Here is a 14,845-nt window from a genome sequence, read left to right on the forward strand (position 1 = left end):
CCCAGCCGAAACCACCGTCTTGCAGCACACTTCCGACCTTTCCTGCAACGTGAAACTAAAAGCTATGGGTTTGCAATGCTGCACTGGGTCGGTTTGACTGCAGTTGCATGAGTGTTCATGCACATGGACGGACGCGCGTGTGTGTGTGTGTGTGTATCGATGCACTCACACATAAAAAGTATAATAATAAACGCTCGAAAAACCAAATTTGCAACGTCAGATTTTTTGTGAAGAGCTTTTTGATTGTGTCCTCGTAAAAATTAATTTGAGGCAGGCAGCCCAGCCCGGCAGGACAGGCAAGTGGTGGGTGGGCTGTAGCTGTGGTGGTGGTGGTGTTGATGTTGCAGCTTGACGACAGCCCAGTTGCCAAATTGAGGATATGTCTGGTGCGGGTATCCCGTTGATGATATGTATATACATAGTACATGAGCGAGCATTGGTTTGTGTGAATCGCTTCAGCTGAGCGTTCGTTGTCTTTAAAGCAGACACAAAGTGGAGGACACAAAAGCAGACAAATTGTTGCGAGAGCTGCTGGCTGATACATATTTGCGCACTGACTGCTTGTCTGAACTTGAGTTGAGTGCGCTGCCAGTGGTGAGGCGGTCGCCCGGGGCAAACAGGCGGCAGGCAAAGTAGCCAGCTGATGGAAGAATCTTTTGGGGACAGCTGTCATTATTTATATTTCCTTTCTACAAATATTGGCGCAACTAATTTAGTTGCATGCAATTTTCGTGAAACATTGACAATTATTTAGTTGCATTAGAAAGCCAAATTTTGTTGCTTGAAGAGGTCAAATGACAAAATACATACATAATCAGTATACTAAGCGATGTTGTGAAGATTGTAAAGCCACTGTGGCTGAGTTGTTAGAGGTGCGTACCACCACTACGTACGACCTGGTCTAGGCAACATCTAAAATAGAAAACGTTTTTTTCTAACACCGGTCGCCCCTCTGCAAGCGATGCCAAACCTTCAAGTGTATTTTCGTCATGAAAAGGCTTCTCATAAAGTCCATTATCCCTGAAACGGATATTTTTCCTGACCTTAGCATGAGGTACAAAAATTTGTTGCTTGCTTGATCCAAATTCGCATTTTTATATGTATACAGTTTATACCTGTGAGTCATCCCAAATTTGTATACATAAATAAACATATTCAAATGATATTAAAGATGTTATATTATTTTAAATTTCTGCTCTTACTTTACTAAACGGCTTAAGGTACTAAATTATGGAATTATAAAATAGCGTCTGCCGTCACATAATTAATTTTCCCCAATTTGTTTACCATTTTGTTCCCTTCATTTCATATTCATCTTAAATTAATTCAAAAAAATTTCGTACACACAAGAATCACATTTCGATTTTTGTAGAAGTTTCGCTAAAAATATGAAAGTCGAAGGGTAAATTACGTGAATAAAGATTTACGAGTTTTATGAGTATTTTGCCGTAGAACGCGCCGGTTGTAGAGCCAAAATTAGAGTGGCAATGCAAGGAGGAGAGCACACACAAGAAGAGTGACGTCAGTCAGTTAATGACAGGATAATGTAAGGGCAATGTTAAGTTGCACCCGGCTGCCCACCGTCTTCGAGCGGCTTATGAATAGGTATAATTAAAATATTGGTGAGGGATAGATTTCATTTTTGATCCTTACTATTCCTATAGTACGCATGAATATCCAATGTTCTACCCAAGGGCCATTGTATCAACTTACTTACTTAGAAACGTGGAGTTTGGTGCCAGCAGCTCTTTTGGGGAGAGGAAAAATTTTGGCGGGTGCCCCCAACCCTGTCTCGTAAAATTTTTTTTGACCACTCTAATGTATATGGGTATATATATTTTAGTTTTCTATTTTTTAGAAACTTGTTATTTTTTTCTTGTTTTAATTTTATTTTTAGACTATTGTTTTAAAATATTAAGTTTTTACTTCATTTAATTTTTAAAAGCATTTTTTTCTTTTTTTACCTATTTGTTTTTGTTATTTTTTTTTAATCTTAAGATTTTATTGTTTAAAAAATATATATTTTTCTATTTTCGTTTCACTTTTAAAACATTTGATTTGTTTTATTTTTTTTCTTACTTTTTAGATTATGTATATATGTAATTTAAAAAAAAAAATATTTACTTTTATTTAATTTATTTTTTAGGAGCTGTTTTCATTTATTATTTCTCTTATTAATTAATATTTTATAAATTTAGTTTTCTTTAAATTTTTTAATTTTTAACGTAATTTACTGTTTCTTTTTTAAATTATTTTTTTCCCTCCATTTTTAGTTATTTAGCTTTAATAAGAACAACAATTTCTTTTTAATTTAATGTATATAAAACTTATTGCTTATAGATAAACGGAAAAACGTTAACAGATATTTCAGTTAGTCTTGTGAAAGGTAACGAAGAGCATTCACGATGGTTGCCAGAAATGACAATTGCCTTTCGAAAGACTGTGGTGGTGGTCGAACGACAGTTGCCACAATTGGTCTGTTAGAAAATATCAATACATTTTCACAATCGCGCCGGAAATATATCTAACTATAAGTTAACTTGTAGTTTATTAGGAAGGAACTAAGGGTCACCATTATCTGTATATTTTCTTTAGAGGATAGCTAACCGCGAAAGAGTCAAAGGCGGTTACCTCTGCATTAGATGTCAACTAACTACTTTTGGGTATAAAGTTTTATTAAAAAAAAAATTTTGTTTTCAATTCGAATTCCGTCAAACATAACATCAAAATGATAATATAAAATTTCGATCTTCATTTTTTTTTGTCTGAATTCGAAAAAGTATCTTTGAAGTGCAGAAAAGAAAGGTATTCAAAAAAACTGCCGACTATGTCTGCATGACACGCACATTACTTTTCAACTAGTTTCAAGTAAGCTTTTTCTAGTTAACTAAAAGTTATACATTTTGTCGCACTCCTGGCATATGCTCGTAGGAAAATGCAGCAATCACGAGAGATATGAGTTGACCAACATCTATAATTTACAAGCAGTAGTGTGATGTATTTATTAGGGTGATTGACTCGTTTTTTCCTAACCGGTTAAAAGCAGTTTTTTATATTTAGTGGGGTGTAACCGGCTTTCGAAGAAGGCGAATAATCGTACACCCTAATCTGGATGTGTATTTTTATGGGTAGTATTAATGAATCATTAGTATGCGCGGAATGGCATAGGGCTTACCAAATTACGCATTTCTTCACTTTTGAGTAATGATTGCATCAAGGCGTTGCATGTACTTATTCATAGGTATGTATGTATATTTTCATTTCATAAATCCAACAAATTATTTGGTAAGAAGGAACTTTTTTTTTTTATCAATATCCGATAAGATTACCATTGTTTAAACACTCTGTGTACATATGTGTATATACATGCATATAATATCGAAATCTTCGCCTTTGTTGTGTCATTTTAAGTACAATCGAAGCGCATTACGTAACCCACTTCATCAAAGCGTGCAAATGCGCTTCCGTTTATGTATGTATGTATGTATATTCTCTGCAGTCGATTGAGCTAAATTTATTTCCAAATATCTGCAATGTAGCTGTTGTTGTCCTTATCATTGTTGTTATGTATTGTGCGCGTACTTTTGCACAAACCATACACACATACACACATACATACATATGTATGTATGTACAAATATAATTTACGAAATTCGCCTTTCCTTTGTTTTTGTTGTTGCGCTGCATTGCATTGCGCTGATAAGTGATTGGACAATGAAGGTTCAGTGTGCCAATTTGGTTTTGTGTAATTTATTTTTATTTGATTCGTCATAAATTGATAAACTTTTGTAATATATTTAAATTTGTTGTAATTTTAGCAAAACAAAAAAATATGAAAAGTAAATGCGGTTGTAGGCGTTTTGCTTAAACGCGGAACGAATTTCGAGCATTTCAGAAGTAGTTGAGAATTGCAATTATGACAGGGAGGTATACAGAATGATTCGGTGAATTTTAATTAAATATTTAAATTCATGAATTCATGAAATCTTATATGTACGATTTTTCTCATGCTACCGTCTTTTCGTCGAAATTGGTAGTATTGCCGGACTTTCCAATTTTTATTATTCTTTTATCTCCTATTTCCAATGATGCTGCCTATCTAAATAATTCCCCTCTGCTTTCAGATCGAAAACACCACGGACCACGCCCACACTCTCTGCACGCCACCCCTACACCGATGACGCGCTAAGCAGCGCCGTTCAAGATCTACTCAGTGGTAAATACAGCGCAAGTATCCGCAAACCGGCGGGCCAATTCAGCAGCAGCAGCACGTCGTCGACGACCAGTCGCACAAGACCAACACGCCTTGCGATGGGTGGCAAACGCGCCAACGCCCACCTAACCAACGCTCTATTGCAAGGCCTGGAAATGGACAAGGATTTGTCAGGCGATGAATATAGCGCTGCTGATGGCAGTTCGCTCATGGCCGGTGGACATGGAAGCAACGCCTCAACACCGCAACCATCAGAACCCGCCACACATTCCGCTCTACAAGAGCTCGCCAGCCGTCTAAGCGCGACGCAATCATTGCGCAAACTATGCATAAATACTGGCAATAGTGACGCGTCAGCGAGACATGATGCGGACAGTGACGCGACAAACTGCGCTCCTTCGTTGTCGCCCAAGTCAAACGCCCTGTACGTTGATGCCGCCGCCAAGCGTGACTCTGGCACACCTTCGAGCAGCGCCACGCCGCAGCCGCAACAATCACCGCAGGCAGGTCTGGATACAACGTTTGCCATTTTGCAGGCGTTTTTATTCACGCTTACCAGCTTCGGCGCTTTACAGCAGCGCGCAGATCAACCTGTTACCCTGCGTGATCTCGTCGCCAATCTGAAGGATATGCTGGAAGCACACACAGCCGGCGATTTGAATGTGGAGGGACTCATTAATAACGGTAAACCCAACATAATGGATCTGCCACTGTCGACGCATAAGTTGCAGCAGCACTCCGCGGTATACGCTGCGCAACGCTTGCCCAAATCAGATACTCCAGAAACGACGGGTTCGATTGACACGCACGAACCAATTGGTGAGGACCTGGCTTCGTCGATTCTCAAGATTCCGTCCTATAAACCTGCGGCAAATACACCCACGCCGTCATCAGGTGTCGCACGCTCCACCTGCTCGCCACCTTTGCTGTGCAACAACTCCAACGCCAACTCAATGCCAAATCCCAATGGCGACAGTCCGCACTCCGCGCCCTCACCGCGCATCGCCAGCTCAATGCTGGCCNGACCTGGCTTCGTCGATTCTCAAGATTCCGTCCTATAAACCTGCGGCAAACACACCCACGCCGACATCAGGTGTCGCACGCTCCACCTGCTCGCCACCTTTACTGTGCAACAACTCCAACGCCAACTCAATGCCAAATCCCAATGGCGACAGTCCGCACTCCGCGCCCTCACCACGCATCGCCAGCTCAATGCTGGCTGCCGCGGTGGCAGCCGTAAGCAACAATGGCAGCTCGACCTCTGTCGGGCGCCAGGGTAATGATCTCTCAGTGATTTCACCCCCGCTGCTGCAACACCGCCAATCACCTCCGTCGTTCAGCTTTCGAGATGTAATCGCGCGAGGCATTCACCGCACCATGAATGAACAGGCCAACCAGGAGGCGCATGCGGCAGCAGCTGCAGTCGCCGCCGCTTCAGCGCCGATGCTCGGCCTGTGCCTGGACATGGAACGCTCGAGCAACAACAATAGCGGCGGCAGTGGCGATTACAAGAAACCTACAATTTCGGTGGTGAAGAATATAGGCGGTACGGATACCACTCGCTTTGGCGCCGCCCCCAATTTGTTAGCGGCTGTCAGTGCAGGCGCGGCAGGCACCGTTCCCAGCGCACACAACTCGCACGCGTACCATCAAACGCACCTACATAATGCACATCACCATCATTCGCACCACCTTAGCCGTCAGGAAGCAGCAGCGCTTGCCGCCGGCAAAGGTACGCGACCCAAGCGCGGCAAGTACCGCAACTATGACCGCGATAGCTTAATCGAGGCAGTGCGCGCAGTGCAACGCGGGGAAATGTCGGTGCATCGTGCAGGTAGCTACTTCGGCGTACCGCATTCGACGCTCGAGTACAAAGTGAAGGAGCGGCATCTGATGCGACCGCGCAAGCGGGAGCCCAAGCCCCAGCCCGGTCTGGATGGCAGCAGCAGCTCGACATCGGGCAAGTCCAACTCCAACATTCCTGGTCACCATAACAATCTCAGTAAAATCAAGCTGGGCGGCGCGAGCGGCTCGAATGCCAAGCTCAACGAAACACTTAAGGGTAACAGCAACTCGGCAGCGGCGGCCTTCCCCACCACTGCGCCAAATGGCATGAAACTTCCCATCTTCGATCCCATGCAATACCCGGGACATCTGTTTTGGAATCACACGCCAGCATTCAACCCAATGCACATGGAGTTCAACCGCAACACAGTGGCGGCGCAAAACGCAGCTCAGCGCTACACCGAAGAAGCGTTACGAGTTAGCGCATCAGCAGGGACGCCCTCGAATGCTAACAGCCCCAGTCCTATCGCCAGCCCGCTCTCTGCTGCGGCTGGTCATGCGCTGAATATGAAGAGCGCGCGCGAGATCGCTGAGAATTTGTATGAGGGTGGCGGCGCCAATGGTTCCTCAATACTCGATGGCATCATACGCAAGACGCTCGATCGCAAGAGCACCGACGTTGGACCGCCACCCAGTACCAGTGCTGGCGCCGGCGGCGCACTGCTAGACCAATTGCTCATTAAGAAAAGCGGCCTGCCTCCATACGTCAGNAAGACGCTCGATCGCAAGAGCACCGACGTTGGACCGCCACCCAGTACCAGCGCTGGCGCCGGCGGCGCACTGCTAGACCAATTGCTCATTAAGAAAAGCGGCCTGCCTCCATACGTCAGCAGCAGCAACAATACCAGCGATCATCTCATGAGCATAGGTGCTAAACGCGGCGGCAGCCCGCTCGCCTACACCGAAATCAAACGCGAACGCGGTAGTCCACAACACAGCAGCGGCGGTGACGATGATGACGACGACGCCTCGCGCAGCGGCACCGACGATGTGAGCTACGAGCACAACAACAACAATAAAGGTAGTTTCAGCGCCACAAACGAGCTGCAGCTGCAGCATCAACACCTACACCACCAGCACCAGCACCAGCAGCAGCAACAGCATCGCAGTCGTAGCCGAAGCCGACTAACGTCACATGATTCCGCCGAAACCGACACCAGCAGCATACCAAGCGATCTCATGCCAAATCACAACAACAGCAGTAGCAGCAAGCTAGTGGCCGATCTGAATGGCAGTGGATGTAATGCGGGCGTAAGCGCGCTGATGCCGAACGTGGAGCCACTTATGAATTTAGGACGTGCGGGCGGACCTACGTTGGGTGGCACCTCAATACTGCAGGAGAAGTTAGCGCAAATCAAGGCAGAACAGGAAAACGAAGAGAACTTATAGAGGTGAGCAACTTGGCGACTTGGCGCTTTGATGAGGGAGTAACAAGCGCCAATGCGGAGAGATGTAGTGAAGGCGCCGCATGTAGGCTCACTATTTAGTTGGATACGCAAGCATGGCTGAACAGGCGCATGGCTGTGGAGCGCCACACCAGCAAAAGCGAAATACTACCTAAACTCATTAGCAGATGGGCAGCAATGAGAGCGCAACAGGACAAAGTGAACCTGCGGGCATGGAACGCTGTTAGAGCTGTTGGGCAAACACGAACACAAATACACACTTGTGGCACTATGTAAGGTGATAAGAGTGATCTGCGATCAAAGATCGCCGATCGGTAAACGGTAAACGGTAATCCGTAAATAGTAAACGGTAAACGGTAAACGGTTCAAAACACATGTTTAGTCAAAATTTAAGTGAGGAATTTAAACTCTTAGTTTACTTCAAGCAACTTATGTACATTCACTTAGTATATACAATTACATATATATAACGGTAATATACATACATACATATATAAGAAATTATGTATTCGAGAATACATACTTAGGCACATAAATACTTGTAAACACTTACACAACAGCAAAAACACACACACACACACACACACAGATAAAGAAGAAAACTAGGAAACGACAATGAAGACAGGCAGTCCAAGTCGAGGATTTGTGTATGAATAGAATGTTTGTACTGTACAGTGTACAGTGTACAGTGTACAGTGTACAGACAAAAGTGAAGCGAGAAAACAAATTTTATTTAATAGATACATATATACATACAATAACTGTAATACGTATATGTATGTGTGCATTTAGCCAGAAGAGCATGTCTGTCTTTATTAAATATAAGTAAGAAAAGTGGAAAAACTACAACAACAACAAAAATCAAAGCAAAGTTTCGACTTGTAGAATAGTGAAGGAGAAAAACCAAAAACAAAAACGTATAAGGGCTAATGCAGCGTAAAAGGGATATNTGAGGAATTTAAACTCTTAGTTTACTTCAAGCAACTTATGTACATTCACTTAGTATATACAATTACATATATATAACGGTAATATACATACATACATATATAAGAAATTATGTATTCGAGAATACATACTTAGGCACATAAATACTTGTAAACACTCACACAACAGCAAAAACACACACACACACACACAGATAAAGAAGAAAACTAGGAAACGACAATGAAGACAGGCAGTCCAAGTCGAGGATTTGTGTATGAATAGAATGTTTGTACTGTACAGTGTACAGACAAAAGTGAAGCGAGAAAACAAATTTTATTTAATAGATACATATATACATACAATAACTGTAATACGTATATGTATGTGTGCATTTAGCCAGAAGAGCATGTCTGTCTTTATTATTAGTAAGAAAAGTGGAAAAACTACAACAACAACAACACAAAATCAAAGCAAAGTTTCGACTTGTAGAATAGTGAAGGAGAAAAACCAAAAACAAAAACGTATAAGGGCTAATGCAGCGTAAAAGGGATACGAAAATTATATATGTATATGTGAACAAGCTGTTATACATACACACACACATACATACATGCATAAAATAAAAGCGAAAACTACAAAAAAAAAACACACCCAAAATATAATAGGTAACTAAATAAATATACAACATAACAATAAATAAATAAAAACCAAAAAAACAAAAAACTAAGCGTCTAAAGAAAAAACCTGGATAATTTATCATTGATATGTGCAACAAGGCGGGTGGGTATCCATGGTAAAAAGGAGGTACAACAAAAAACATTTAAAACAAATAAACACTTTCTGTTTCGTTTTNACACACACACACACACACAGATAAAGAAGAAAACTAGGAAACGACAATGAAGACAGGCAGTCCAAGTCGAGGATTTGTGTATGAATAGAATGTTTGTACTGTACAGTGTACAGTGTACAGTGTACAGTGTACAGACAAAAGTGAAGCGAGAAAACAAATTTTATTTAATAGATACATATATACATACAATAACTGTAATACGTATATGTATGTGTGCATTTAGCCAGAAGAGCATGTCTGTCTTTATTATTAGTAAGAAAAGTGGAAAAACTACAACAACAACAACACAAAATCAAAGCAAAGTTTCGACTTGTAGAATAGTGAAGGAGAAAAACCAAAAACAAAAACGTATAAGGGCTAATGCAGCGTAAAAGGGATACGAAAATTATATATGTATATGTGAACAAGCTGTTATACATACACACACACACATACATACATGCATAAAATAAAAGCGAAAACTACAAAAAAAAACACACCCAAAATATAATAGGTAACTAAATAAATATACAACATAACAATAAATAAATAAAAACAAAAAACAAAAAACTAAGCGTCTAAAGAAAAAACCTGGATAATTTATCATTGATATGTGCAACAAGGCGGGTGGGTATCCATGGTAAAAAGGAGGTACAACAAAAAACATTTAAAACAAATAAACACTTTCTGTTTCGTTTTCTGACAATCGACAAATAGGCTCTTCTTGTACAAACCAACAAATGAATCTAACTACATACAAGCAAACAAACATAAAGTATAATAACAAGTGGCAAACCGAAAATTTTAATACAAAATAAATTCACAAAAATCTAACAATAAACAAGCGAACAAAATAAAAAAAAACAACGCAAAATGACTCTACTCTAATAAGCTATTAGTTATAAAGCAACCAATCATTAGAAAGAGTAATAGATGAGAAATCAATTCAGAAACTTTACAGAAAACTTGCAAATTTTTGGATCGTTCGTTTTTTTTTGGATTTTTTTTTGATTTTCGAAAAAGTCCATTTTTTGTATTAACCAAAACGTATTTCGAAAAGCATACAATAATAGACCAAATGAGCATACAACAACAAAATAAATAGCTTGGCTTGTTCAACCAAACCACAAATGACAAAATGCAAAAACAATAATACCAACAACAGCAATAACAGCAAAGCAAGCAACCAAAACAAAATAAATACAATAAACGATCAGTCAACAGCTACAAAACCTACCAGCCAATAAAGCAATAACAAAAATCAGCAGCAACAAAAACAATATCAACAACAACAATAACAGCCAATAACACGCAGCAATAACCAAACAGAGCAACAATACTAGCAGCGGCAGCAGCAGCAGCAGCAGTAGCAGAAACAACAGATAGAAGAAACAATAATAGATGGAACAACAACAACAGCAACAACAACTACTACATACAGCCAATTCTACAAAAAAATACAATAAAAAAAATCGTAATGATATTCCAACTTGGTTTGTGTAAGAAAGGAAGACTCATTAAGTTTGAACGGAGCCTCCTACAGAGACATCTAAGACATCTTCAGTGCCTTTCATTTAAATAAATTTCGTGTCCAGCAGGTTAGCTAGTTAACAAGTTTATTCGGCGACCTCGCAGCTCCACATGTAGTAAAGGCACGGATATATATGAACCTGAAAGGTATTTGGTATCTATAAAGAGAGCCTCTAACCCAGTTTGTCCAAGACACCCTCGGCCTCTTTAATGAATCCCAAAGGTTTGACCATTGGAGCTTTGCAAATAAGTTAGTCATTGTCTATCAAAGGCCGGACAGTCACAAAGAATGGCATGGGCTTAAACCATACTAATTGGCCAGCTGAGCTATCACATAACTCAAAGGAGTGGCCCCCGAAATTTGATGCGCTTGCTTTAGAGTGGCAATGGGTCACTGTTCCTTTAGTATTTTGGTGAGAAGTCGAATATTAGATTATAGATCTGATATTTTTCTCGAGCATTCGTCTCTCGCCCAGTTCCAGGGACCCAGTATACTACCTGGATGTAATATGATCTCGAAGTGGCGGACAAAGTCAATTTCCGTGGCCTGATAATCTCAACTTCAGTACTTCCGGTTCTTTGCAGCCTGTAGGATGGCCTAATTTTCAAAGCCCTCTTAGATGTGGTGCTTTCCACATTATTTTCTATAGGTGGAATGTCTATAAGTTCCTTCCATGCCGCTTGGGGCAGGGAGCGAACTGCTCCCGCAGTATGTAGGCATAGGATTCATTGCATCCTTTGCACTTGTATACATGAGGTTGCCAGCCTTCTCTATTTTCCGCATCCAAGATGTGAGATCCATTATATGTTCTAGTGTCTCAAGACTGTTTTCAATGTGACTCAGGGCAATCGCGAGTTGCTGGACTATTCCTGTAGAAAGACATTTTCTCTATCGCATGTCTTCTGAGTTTGATTCGAGGCATTTATAAAATTCAGATTATGATACCTTATTATCTACTAGCCTTCCTTCTAGAACGCATTGAAACTGTGACGGCCCAAATCATTAATTAACAAAAATTATTTGTGGAGCCCATCTACTTTTGACTGAAATTCAATCAGACATACAATTTTGCTAAATCTAAGAGTTTTAGCAGACGGGTCTATGTACTCGTAGGAGACAATGGAGTCTTCGAAATACTTTTCAAATTACAAACCATTTGGAATTTTCATTACGTGCAATAGCTACATAAATACAACTGAACTGAGCAAACGATCACAATAGACAAGATAATCCAGTGCAGATCAACAACGCAGATACAACAACAACAACAACAATAGACTATACCATACGCCAACTCAACCAAAAAAAAAATTAAAAAAAAAAAAAAAACGCAAATTATCACTTAGAAAAGTTTTGGTTTTCAAAAGTCGAACTTTTGTTTCTTTTACATGTACATATATCTCATAGATATGTGTTTTAAAAATTTTCTTTATCAAAAAGTATACAATAAAAGTATCAAAAGTAAAATATCATAAAATTATAATAATTAGAACACTTCAGAAATCCTCAAAACGGAAATCAATAAACAAAGCTGCCTTCACATTTACAAACAAAAAAAAACAACAAAAACTAAAAGATAAACAAAATTAATCAAAGGGAATATTAAAATTGTAAAAAGCTAAAATGCTAAAAAATTTTAAACCGAAAAAAATTTAACGCCGATAATTTTGAATTACATTATGCTGAAACGTACTAAGATTTTTTTCTTTTGCCAAAAATTGTATAAAGAAAACATTAAAGGCGTTTTTTCTAAAAAATAAAACAGATTCAAAAAGCTTAGAAAAATTGTTTTCGATTTAAAAATAATTTTTAAACTGTTTTATCTTTTATGAACGTGGCTGTAAGCATCTCCTAGCCCAAACACACACACACACACACAACGCACCTTACTTTATTGTTTTTTAATTATGCTGCAAAAAAATATATATCTCGGTGTTTAAATAAATAAGTTGTATGTAAGCATTTCGGCCCAGATTTATATACCAATGCACATACATACATACATATATACTTACTTACAAACATATATACATTTGCATGCATGCATAACGGGAATTTATGTATGTGTTGTATATTCACTTAAAACGTATTTAACATAGGAAAAAGGAAAATATTAAAAAATTTAATGTTTGGTGTTTATGAAGCAAAAAAAAAAATAAAAGAATATATACCATATTAATTAAAACAAAAATATTCATGGCTAAAAAACTTAATATATTTAGTTTGTAAAAATTAAACCCTTTGGATACATTTCAAAACCCAAACAAATATCTATACTTCAAACCTTATAGTTATGTATGCTATGTATGTGTCTTCGTGTCGAGTATACCTCAAAAATAAACTGAACATCATCATTTTGCGTAAAACAAAGACAAAATCTAGATCAAGTACTCTAACAAAAAAAAAAAACAAAAAACAAAAAACAAAAAAAAAATCAAACAAAAAAAAACAGCATAATGTAAAATTTTTTCTATGTACACCTAAATTTCAATATTAATTGTGTGTTAGATCAACTCAAATTTTGAGTTAGGGAAGTGCTAAACTAGGATGTTGTAGTTAAAAGAAAATTATCGCCGTTTTCTCAACTTGGTTTTAAAATTTATCTGCCCTTCAAACACAATTTTTCAGAACAAAATTTATTTTTAAAGAGGAGATAAATTTTAAAACCTACAGTCAGTAAATACAGTTTAGGTACAGCGAATTTTTTACAATAGGGGCAACTATTTTTTAAATATTTTATTTTTCGCTAATTTTTTATAAAAATATGGTTAACTCTACAAATTGGAATATTTGAATGAAATTTTGCAGAATTTTCTTTAATTTTGCACCAGGTTTGGAGCCCTGTTTTTTGGTTTTTTTGTTGTAGAATTAACCATATTTTTCTAAAAAAAAAATTTGCGAAAAATAAAATATTTACAAAATCGTTGCCCGTATTGTAAGAAATTCGCTGTACCTAAACTTTTTTTACTGAATGTACATACTTGAGAAAACGGCCCTAAGTGTTTTACTTTTACTTAAACTTGTAAGAAATTTGGAAAAAATTCTGTTTATTTTTTATATGTCTTTTTTCAACTATAAATTGAGTGGTTATAAATTATAACAAAAGGAATTTACCCAATTACATACTTTGAATTAAAAAACCGCAAATAAACATTTTTTGCTTACTTTTTGGAACTTTGGCAACATTTTCGAAAATATAACCAATTTATCCCGAGTTATGTGTATACATATTTTAGAATTATGAAAGTAGATGTTAATAATATTGAAGAAAAAAAAAACAAAAAAAAAACTTAAATGTACCTTAAAAAAAAATTGTGTGCTACGTAAAATTGCAAGTGTATTTTGGAATAGTGAGGACACAGACAATTTTTACAAACATACATACATACATACAATGCGTGCGAGCAAATACAACAACATTCATACATATGTACATACATACATATATTTGAGCAAAACAAAAAAGTAGGTGTGAAAAAATTGTGTGTCGAAATTATGCATAAAAATAAATACATACGTACGCGTACAATACATACAAACATTAAGACATATTTATACAAGCGTACGTATACGAATATAAAAAATATATGTATATGTATATAAACAAAAATTAAGAGAAATTAAACCCTTTTGAATGTGCGTATATTTAGATAATTATATGAATAATAAAAATTATGACAAAAAAATATTTAAGAAAGTCAAAAAGCGTTTGGCATTTTTCTAAAAGTCTATACATATATATGTATATATGCACACAACCAGAACACACGTAGCATTTTGTACAAGCATCTTAAATACACATACATACATATTTTGGCATATTTGTGCGTGCGGACATACATATGTATGTACATACGTACGTACTACAATCAACATTTATACATATATCGCATCGGTATGTATGAACTTGTATACTTTTAATCAAAATTGTAATTAACTTGAGTCCCACAGCATTGCTATAGAATTATTTGTAAATTAGACAAATTGTAAAATGCGTTCATATGTACATACACACACACACACACACACACTCACTTATATATACGACGGACAGAATAAATTAGCTTGAAAAAGGCCACGACCACGACCAC

General features: G+C 38.1%; 1 protein-coding gene across 1 annotated transcript in view; it reads left to right on the forward strand.

Moving 5' to 3' along the window:
• Eip93F (Ecdysone-induced protein 93F) overlaps positions 1-8,413 on the forward strand; it is a 23,550-nt gene extending 15,137 nt beyond the window's left edge. Inside the window, exons 6-8 of the mRNA XM_017615947.1 lie at positions 4,125-5,235; positions 5,435-6,649; positions 6,770-8,413. Of these exons, the coding sequence (XP_017471436.1) occupies positions 4,125-5,235; positions 5,435-6,649; positions 6,770-7,447 (3,004 nt within the window). The 3' untranslated portion in view covers positions 7,448-8,413. The remainder of the gene's footprint in view (positions 1-4,124; positions 5,236-5,434; positions 6,650-6,769) is intronic.
• The last annotated feature ends 6,432 nt before the right edge of the window (positions 8,414-14,845 follow it).

This window comes from Rhagoletis zephyria, unplaced genomic scaffold, assembly GCF_001687245.7.
Source record: "Rhagoletis zephyria isolate East Lansing unplaced genomic scaffold, Rhagoletis_zephyria_1.1 Rzeph_scaffold_01105, whole genome shotgun sequence".
NCBI lineage: Eukaryota > Metazoa > Arthropoda > Insecta > Diptera > Tephritidae > Rhagoletis > Rhagoletis zephyria.